Below are 9,855 nucleotides of genomic sequence, written 5' to 3' on the forward strand. Positions count from 1 at the left end.
AAAAAAAAAAAAAAAAAAAAAAAAACTAAATTGACAGCTGATTTCCCATCATGCAAATAATGTATAGATCGTCTCTTTATTTCGTCTCTTTATTTCCACTCATATTGGAGGAGACATCCTGATGGATAACAATTTAGTTTTTAATGGGATAATTAATATATAATGGTGAAAGCTTCGAATTTCTCTTTAAATCGGGTTTGGAGTGTAAGCTCCATTGAGATTAGACCAAATATCTGATAACACATGACATGTTGTATATTGTGAATTTCCTCAGTTGCTATAGTTTTCTTTTTATGTATTTCTTTCTCTCTCTCTCAAACGCAACTCAGTTTAACCTCTTTTAGATCTTGACATAGCTCTGAACAGTCTATAATTTCATTTTTTTATACTGGATTGTCTTTCCTTACTAGTTACTCTGTTTTATAATGAAGACAAGAAGCTTTCACTGTGCCCCTGATGATATGAATTGCTTTCATTGTATCTCATCAAATCAACCAACCAACCATATATATGACTTTGTCTCCAACAGGGACCCTCCATTGATACATGATGACTGTGTTAATCTGTTCATCATCATATCAAGATCACAAAGAGAGAGATTAGTAAATTTTAGCCACATAAAGTTCCTTTTCTAGGATTGTCATGTGATCCTATTTCTAGATATTGTTGAGAACAACTTAATTAGTGACAGAGACCCGTTGTTCTGCTGGTGAACAACTTCATGTCCCCACATAAGTTTGTTCTTATAGAAAGATTTGGTAATGTGAGAAATCAATTTCAACCAGAGAAGCTTGAGTTGAGAGAAGAGGACAAAAACATACCAGAGAGATTTCTTATGGATACATATGTGAAGGAAACAAGAGCACATGCCAATATCTATAATAGCATCTGAGAAAACATAATCATGTGATACTCTATTCTTGCATGTCCCACGAAACACTATATAGATCTATCTATAAATACCGACCTCTTAACAACATCTTCTTCATATCATCAACAACAAGAAGCAATCCAAGTACTTGAGTCTAAACAAAATCAATTTTTGGAAAACAAAAAATGGCTTTGGTAAGAGGTTTGATGGCTGCAAAGAAGATTATTGGGGGATCAGTAGGAGGAACGAGGAAAGAAACTTCAGCACCAAAAGGGTTTCTTGCAGTGTACGTAGGTGAGAGCCAGAAGAAGAAGCAGAGACACATTGTGCCAGTCTCATACTTGAACCAGCCTTTGTTCCAAGATCTTCTCATAAAGGCTGAAGAAGAGTTCGGATTCAATCATCCGATGGGTGGTTTGACGATCCCTTGTCCTGAAGATACCTTCCTCACTGTAACTTCTCGTATCCATGGATGATCATCGTCTGAAGACAATTTTTTTTAACATTCTTTTTAATTGTTAAATTAGATGACACTTTTTCATCTTTCTTTAAATTGAAAGATTTGATATAGATGATAGGGAATATTCCAATGTGTAAATGCCAAATTTTGTGTAATGATATAAGAATCAAACAAAAAGATCCAGAAAGATTTCGATCTTATGTGTTTATTGAGAGAGTTACAGTATAATACAACTGTGAAGAAAAAAAAAAAAAAATTCATACTGCAGAATCAGTGAGAATCAATCAATGATATCATATAATTATCCAAACCGGTTTTATACGCAGAGACCCGGTTTGTTTGTGTTTTGAGTAATTGAGATTTGAGGATAAAATTGGGGTTTTTTTCGAATATTATTTCCAATTGAAACATAACCGACGCCATAAACTAATGTACCTAACTTTGAACCGGCTAATCAATATGGGGTTCCGGTTAAAGAATGAGTCATAACCGGGTTTACTATTCTTACACACCAAAATCAAACCGATTGATACCCCGTTTATTTGTCGGTGTTACTCGAACCGAAGCCCTTAATGAAGGGTCAACGGGAGATATGAATCATAAATTGCGATAAATTGAATGGGGATTTGGTGATTTGGTTCTCAACCGAAAATCGTAAACCGGAATTGGAGCCGGTTATCGAAACTGTAGTGGTAGAGTCGAGTTCATAATATATATTTTTGTATGCAGCAGAGTTTGTCTGTTAACAAAGCAACCCCTCTCTCTTCCTCAGCAGAGGCTTCTTCGATTTCTGGGAAATCTGTCAGTGAGTTTTTGTCTCCCCTTTAATATACTCTCTCCCTCTCTTTCTCTCTTTCTCTCTCTTACACACCAACTACTTCCTTCCTTCTGACTCTGGCACGGGTCTTTTGTTTGTTTTCTCCTGGAAACTTCCATTGATACAAGAACAAGATGCGAGAAATCTCTCAAGTTTCTTTTAAACGCATCTCTTTGATCAGATCCTAATCGTGCCGAGGCTGTTGCAGTTCTAATTCGCCTCGTTTTTGACCCCCTGGATCTCGCCTTGAATTGGGTATAATTTAATTAACAATACATAGAGGGGACGAGCTTGTTCTCGGAGTTTGGAGAATTTTAAAATTCGTGTGTGTTTTGTGAGATATTGGCATCTGGATTTGAATTTTTAAACTGTTATTTTTGGATTTTTAGGGTTCTTTAGTTGAGGGGAATAGAGCTCGATTTCGGGCTGGGTAGAAGATGGTGTTCAAATCAAGAATAAAATGGATTGCGCTTTTTGTGCTCATCTTATCAATGGGATCCCTCATTGTTCATCTTTCCATCACAAAGTCTTCAGGTGTACAGTTGGTCTTTTCTGCTAGAGATAACCTTTGGCAAGATTTTGATTCTTTGTTAGGTTCTCAGGTACTCTATATTTATTTATATATATGGATTCAATCTGAGTGGATTGATTACTGCTGCAGAATGTTTTAATGTTTCTTTGTGTTTACTGTGTTGCAGGATTTTAGAAATAAGCACTTATGGCGGCCTGTTAGATCGTTGGAGACCTTGCAGCCTTATGCCAATCCAAGAAATACTTACCCTGGTACTGTATCTTACTTTGTTTTCATGCTCAATTTGCATTTAGTTTACACTACTATCTACAGATGTTTTAAACTATGTATCTTTTAGCTGCTTTGATGTCTGTATCTTTATTGCTCAATGTTTGTTTACTCTATTTTGTATCAAACCATAGAGGAATTATATAAGCCATTAGGGATGATGTATGTTGTGTTCGATACTTATTTGAGCAGGAAAAGCCTATTCGGATTTTTTTTATGTTTAATCTTGTTAATTTTTCGTGGCACTGTCTTTTTGCAGCGCCCAGCTCGAAAAACAATGGTTTCATTTATGCAAAGATATTTGGTGGATTTGACAAGATACGATCTTCTGTATGTATCACTTGACTCTATAATTTAAGATTCCTCTCTGTGTTTTCCGTCATGCATGTTGATAACGTCTTTGCAAATTTTCTAGATATGTGATCTTGTCACCATATCCAGGCTTCTAAATGCTACTCTTGTCATTCCAGAGCTTCAAGAAAGTCTTCGCTCTAAAGGCATTAGGTACGCCCTAGCTCTTGTCTGTTTTTTAAATATTTGCCCGTTTCTCCATGCTTTTCTGTTAGAGCATGCTTATTTGCCTTTGTATCAGACTCTTCTTTACTCTTGTTTTTATTTACATGCTGTGCAGCAACAAGTTCAAGAGTTTCTCCTATCTTTATGATGAAGAGCAGTTTATATCCTTTCTTAAAAATGATGTTATAGTTACAAAGACCCTCCCTGAGAGCTTGAAAGCCGCAAGAAAACGGAATGAGTTCCCTCTTTTTAAGCCCAAAAACTCTGCATCACCAAAATTTTACCTCGAGGATGTATTGCCAAAGTTAAAGAAAGCTAATGTTATTGGACTGATCGTCTCTGATGGGGGATGCTTGCAGGTACAGTGTTTTCTTTTTTTTTCTCCCTTCAGAGTGTTATATCTTTTGTATGCAGTAACTTCTAAATTTATAGAGATCTATGAGTAGACTTTTTGCCTGCTAACTACCATCACTCGTCATATCATGTTTTATGTTTAAGTGTGAGACAAAGCTATATAGTTAAACAAGGTGTTTTATCCTCAACAATGTTGTCTTGTTTTCAGTCAATTTTGCCAGCTTCAATGCCTGAACTTCAAAGATTAAGGTGTAGAGTTGCCTTCCATGCCCTCCAGCTTCGTTCAGAAATCCAGGTGCTGGGCAAAAAGATGGTTGACAGGTATTTGTGATACTTGCAATTCAAAACTAAATTGAAGAAGGGGACGAACTCAGGAGATAGTTGTGTATTTTGATTAGCAAGGGGGTGGTGAAAGAACACTAGATGCTAAGGATTTGTTTCTTTAATGATGGAGTAACTAGCTGATAACTATAATAAACAAGTATCAGGGGAGGCTATTCTCTCAATTTAGCTTGGGATCTTGAGGTGGATTACTACGTGTCATGGTTTTATCCATCTACCACTAAGTACAGTGCATCCCTGACAGAATTGAGATACGTGATTTCCATTATATAGGTTACGTAAATCTGGTCAACCTTTCCTAGCTTATCACCCTGGCTTAGTGAGGGAAAAATTGGCATATCATGGTTGTGCTGAGCTTTTCCAGGTAAAATTCTCCAACCTTGTCCATCTGTATTCTTTAATAGAACAAAGTGTTTATTTCAGCTACATTGTTTTCCTGTCTACCTTTTATGCTTGAATTATATAGGGAAGTAGTTTTGATGGTGGAAACAGTTTCTGACCCTATTCATCCTTTCAATTCTTAAAGGACATTCACAGTGAACTCATCCAATATCGGCGGGCTCAGATGATCAAGCAGAAAATTATTTCAGAAGAACTTATTATAAACTCGCACTTGCGCAGGGACAATGGCTTATGTCCTCTCATGCCAGAAGAGGTACTCAAATCTTGTCTCAAGTTATGCTAAAAATGCTTATATGGGCGCCTTATTATATTTCACTACCCTCTATGTCTGCATTCGTGCTGTCTCTTGAAAGCTGAAACTGCCTCAAAAACATGTGGCCCCTATGTCCCTGAATTCTTGGAGTTTCTAGCGAAGCTAAATATATATGCAAAGTTTCTATGCTTACATGTAATACCCATGTGATACACTGTTTTCAAGCTCGAGTGTTCCTTATGCTGAAATTATAATTCACCAATTGGATTATTGGCTTACTGCTGTTCTTATGGAACTAAATTGGCTTTATAATTGGTATTGTAATTTTGCAGGTTGGAATTCTTTTGAGAGCATTGGGTTATTCTCAAAAGGCGATCATATATTTAGCTGGTTCTGAAATGTTTGGCGGCCAACGGGTTTTGATCCCTCTGCGTGCTATGTTCCCTAATGTAGTGGATCGGACTAATTTATGCAGCACAGAAGAGTTATCAGATTTGGTTGGTCCTGAGATACCGCTTCCAGAAAATACATATGAAATGCCTCCTCGAAAAAGCGATAAGCAGCTCAAAGAAGAGTGGAACAAGGCAGGTCCTCGGCCTCGACCTCTACCTCCTCCTCCAGACAGACCTATCTACCAGCACGAAAAAGAAGGATGGTATGGTTGGCTTACGGAGAATGACACAGAACCAAGCCCTTCACCAATGGATCTTAGGAATCAAGCACATAGGTTACTGTGGGATGCCCTTGATTTTGTTGTTTCTGTAGAAGCTGATGTGTTCTTCCCCGGTTTCAACAACGATGGTAGTGGGTGGCCAGAGTTTTCAAGTTTGGTGATGGGTCAGAGGCTCTATGAAAGGCCCTCTTCACGAACATATAGACTAGACAGGTAAGAAAGGCTATTGTTAATTACTGCATTTAGCTTCTTTCCATAGTTAAGTTAATTGCACACTTGTTATGCGGATAAACTTCTTACTCTTTTGGGTTCATTATTTCGTAAAATGTAGCTGATCATGCATCTTATGATTCACTAAATTTTGTGGAATCTACGTTTTGCAAATTCATTAACTATTCACTGATTTACTCAAACAGGAAAGTTATTCAAGAACTTTTCAACGTTACCCGTGAGGACATGTACCATCCTAACCGTAACTGGACACTTCGTGTGAGGAAACATCTTAACTCAAGTTTGGGTGAAAGTGGGCTTATCAGGCAGTCTATGCTTTCGAAACCCAGGTCGTTTCTCTCGCATCCACTTCCTGAATGCTCATGTAGAACATCGGCCCTTGATGATTCCAGGAAAATACGGAGTGATGATAGCAGATTTCTCTATGGAGGTGAGGATGAATGCCCTAAATGGATAAAATCAGCTGGAGTAGAAAAGAGTAAAACTGATGATGGTGATCAGCCTGATTATGAACATGATCTTCTCACTGAACAGTCAGAAACTGAAGAAGAGTTTGCAAAAAGTAAGGTGGCTTCAGCGTTTGACCAGGATGAAGAATGGGATCCTAATGACTAGCGTGACAACTATGAAAATTCTGCTGTGAGGTGACATTTGATTTTTTTTCCAGATTCTTTCAGGAAAGGCAAAGAAGGAAACATACGGAGTTTTTTTTTTTAGCGTTTTCCACAGTTCCCGGCTTTTTTTTACCCTTTCTGAGAATAAGCTTTAGTGTTATTCTTTTGTTATTAGCTCCTTGCAAGTTAGTTGCATACTCTTTATACGTCAAAACCTTCTCAAAGATAGCAGTATTGCCTCTGGACGCCCGTTATGTAGCAAAGGATGCCCGTTATGCTTCATCCTTCTCTGAGGTCTTCCTTTGAAGCAAATGTGAAGCTGGAGGTATCTTTTGCTCTTCTTTTTCTCATCATTGTAAATCTGATTAAGGTTCATATTCAGATTCTTTTATCCCTTTTTCTACAATAGTTTTTCTGGATTTGTTTTGACACACTACAGATATAAAAGATAAAGGTATATTTCTACAGAATTTTAATACAACACTTGCTGTCTCCTGATTCACATTCATATTCATTAGGCTGAGATGTTCACTACAAATATTTAATTCATTAATCCGGTCAAAAGAATACATAATTTTCATAGTGATAGTGGAAGGTTAATAGTATGAGATGTGATGAATACACATGTATATATACTGTTGTATACAGAAGCTCCTGAAGCAGGGAGAGAGAGAAGAGAACCTTAGGCACCATTTTTCTGTGTCCATGGTTTGAGAACAGAGATAACAGTAATGATAATGATGATAAGAAGAATAAGGATGGCAATGCACATCCATTTCCTTGAACTCTTCTGGCTTTTTACTGCCTTTGCTAGGTTGTTGTTCCCGGATTGAACATGATCTACAGAGCTCGAGACCTGATATAGAAACAGAGTAAGAAGGATTTTGAAGAAATCCAAACTCAAGGTATTTAACAGGTACTGAAGAGACTGATACCATATTCTCTATGTTGTCTAACATCTCTCCCTGTGCATCCACCAGCACGGCCATATCGAGAAACACCTAACCGTAAACATAAAAGAGAAGAGAATCAGCGAAGAATTAAAATGAATTTTGAGAGTTTTAGGTAACTCGGAGAGGTTTTACCTGTTGCAGGTTAAGGAGTTTCTTCTCTAAATCTCTAACAGCGTCATGGCGTTCCTGAATCTCGGCCAGTGTATCCATTATCTGCACAGAGCCAGCAAATAACCTGAGTAAAGCACGTTATAGTTGTCTTGTTGAACAGGAGGTAATCAGATGAGTGCGGGAACTTAGTTACAAACCTGTCCTCGTCCTTGCTCCCTGATCGCTTTCTGGAATATCTGCTCACTGTCTCCAGTTTCGATCAATCTATCAACTGTCTACACACCCGAAATTGACTATTATGAACTGATTCAATAGATTCTAATCACTACAATCAGAGTTTTTAAGTCCTTGCCTCTTCATCAGCTCGTTGGCCAGTCACTAATCATTGTCAAGATCAGAACAGCAAAAAACAATTAGCTCTTAAAAGATCATTAATGGAACAATTGACTCTTAAGAGAGATTCTCAATTCAAACCTGTGAACACACGCCTCTCTACAACTTCTCTGTATTCTTGTTGAATGTTATGTCTTAGAGTCTGCAGATAACAAAGATAACAGCCAAGGACAACTTTCTTAGAGAGCTTTCCACTTTTTTAGAATTTGCGTAGAGCCTTTCTTTAAACTTACTTGGAATTCAGATATCTTTTCCTTAAATTTTTTCTTAACCGCACTGCCGAAGAAAAAAGTGTTAAGGGAGACTGAAATATATAATTAGCAATTCTTGAGTTTTGAAAGGCGAAACTCACATAGTTGTGGCTGTTCTTGTTCTGTCTACACCTGTTCCTTTCCCACAACCCGGTTTAGTCCGGTTCTCCAGATTCTGAAGAAATCAATCTGAGTGTGAGACAAGATGACCAACACTGATCATAGAAACAGATGCAAAAAATTAACAATGTAGTCATCTCTAAGCCTAACCTCTTGATCCAGTTCTTCGATCTTTCCTTTGATGAAACGAGAAATTCTTCCCACTTCATCAACATCTCTCTCCATCCTCTGTTTGATTGCTGCAGAACAGAAAAACATAGGAACAAAAGATTCAGTTTATCATCTAAAACTTGGATCAAGAACTTGCTTCAGAGTTTCCAATTCGAACTCGTTAAGGTTTACATTTCATAGCAGGAGCCTTAGTGACGGCTTTCGTCTCCTCGTGTGCTCCTTGAAGCTTCTTGAGATGCTTGTCAAGCTTCTCATATTGCTTTTCGATTTCTTGGACCTGTACAGTAGATATGATCTCAATAGGCGGCATACACGACAAGTAACACTAATTGAGAAGAGTTTGCAGAGGGATACAGAAGCTTTACTTTTTTGAAGAAACCAGAGAGCCCTAGATCTCCAGAGTTACCTGGGCCATGTCCTGACTCAATATCGCTTCTATTAGAGCGATCCCTGGAAAACTCTAACGAGCCCTGTCAAGTCAAGACACTTGTCATATCATCATCTTAGAAACATTAATGATCATTAACTTGAAAACGTTTGATCTTTTACATAAACCTTCAGATATATTTGATCACGTTGCTTCTATAAAAGTTTTTTTTTGAATCTCACAGGCAGGGGAACAATCGTCATCCACTGGTTTTTCTCGGGATAAATTTCGAATTAAAGAAACATTATCTTGTAAAAATCTTGTAACCCAAGCAACTTAAAAAAACCCTAGATTCTGAGTTTCTAATTTCAAAATTTAGAGAGGATTTATTAAAGATACACGATTTAGAGCAGAAATCGCCGTAATCTCCAAAGCAAACAGAGAAAAGTTTGAAGGAAAAAGATAAGACTAACCTTCAAGAGGTCGTTCATTGTGGGAGAACTGGAACAGAGCAAAAGATCTAAAAAAGCATAAGGAAACTTGTCAAACAATCAACAAAGATCTATAAAAGCATAAGAATTTTTTTTGCCACAATTGGAAAGATAAAAAAAAAACCTGGTTTTGTAATAAACCCAGATCTCTTTTGTTCTCTTCCTTATTTTTTTTGTTTGTTTTGATGATCCTAAAAATCAACAAGAGAGATAAATCCAGAGACAGAGAGGAGAGAGACAAGGGAGCTTCGTTACCGTATAAAGCAGAGCACAAAGATGAGAATGTTAGACACGTACGGTTAGACTCAACGGTTAAGATATCATTGATAATTTATGTTCGTTTTTTACCAACAATAAAAGAGAGAGGTAAAAAATCTCGGTTGTTGACAGAAATTACTATTCAAACTCTTTATTTTGGGACAGCATCTTTACAAGGGAGAATCAAACCAAAGAGTCAGTACCCGCTTTGTTGCTACTAAACAAGGACACATAATATTGAAAGAATTATCTAAGCTTGTTTTATTATCACGAGATTATGTACATCTAAAATGGTTTGTGAGAAGGTTTAAAAGCTTCATGTACACCAGCGATGTACATCAACATGAGCCCTACTTTGGTAGCTACTACCAAAGACTAACAAATTGAAAGAAAAAAAAAAAAAAAAAA

General features: G+C 37.2%; 3 protein-coding genes across 4 annotated transcripts; 2 read left to right on the forward strand and 1 right to left on the reverse strand.

Annotated features, from left to right (window-relative positions):
* LOC104764011 (auxin-responsive protein SAUR23) lies at positions 931-1,455 on the forward strand. Its single transcript, XM_010487435.2, has one exon. The coding sequence runs from the start codon at positions 1,057-1,059 to the stop codon at positions 1,345-1,347; it is 291 nt and encodes a 96-aa protein (XP_010485737.1). The 5' UTR covers positions 931-1,056; the 3' UTR covers positions 1,348-1,455.
* Positions 2,063-6,834, forward strand: LOC104764012. 2 transcript variants are annotated; one of them, XM_010487437.2, is made up of 12 exons: positions 2,080-2,136; positions 2,277-2,403; positions 2,538-2,750; positions 2,847-2,931; positions 3,207-3,277; positions 3,363-3,451; positions 3,579-3,822; positions 4,026-4,138; positions 4,433-4,523; positions 4,686-4,814; positions 5,147-5,700; positions 5,904-6,834. In XM_010487437.2, exons 3-12 carry the CDS (start codon positions 2,586-2,588, stop codon positions 6,331-6,333), a joined length of 1,971 nt encoding a protein of 656 aa, XP_010485739.1. In that variant the 5' UTR covers positions 2,080-2,136; positions 2,277-2,403; positions 2,538-2,585; the 3' UTR covers positions 6,334-6,834. The 2 variants fall into 2 exon arrangements, with proteins under 2 accessions (XP_010485738.1, XP_010485739.1); XM_010487436.2 differs by having other exon boundaries at positions 2,063-2,403.
* On the reverse strand, positions 7,009-9,383 carry LOC104764014 (putative syntaxin-131). The gene is made up of 13 exons (XM_010487438.2): positions 9,314-9,383; positions 9,172-9,218; positions 8,697-8,801; positions 8,503-8,608; positions 8,311-8,399; positions 8,142-8,215; positions 8,023-8,065; positions 7,871-7,931; positions 7,749-7,774; positions 7,594-7,671; positions 7,418-7,498; positions 7,268-7,333; positions 7,009-7,188 (listed from the first exon to the last, which is right to left on the reverse strand). The coding sequence occupies exons 2-13, from the start codon at positions 9,187-9,189 to the stop codon at positions 7,015-7,017; spliced, it is 921 nt and encodes a 306-aa protein (XP_010485740.1). The 5' UTR covers positions 9,190-9,218; positions 9,314-9,383; the 3' UTR covers positions 7,009-7,014.

The sequence above is a fragment of the Camelina sativa genome, chromosome 19 (assembly GCF_000633955.1).
Source record: "Camelina sativa cultivar DH55 chromosome 19, Cs, whole genome shotgun sequence".
Taxonomy (NCBI): Eukaryota; Viridiplantae; Streptophyta; class Magnoliopsida; order Brassicales; family Brassicaceae; genus Camelina; species Camelina sativa.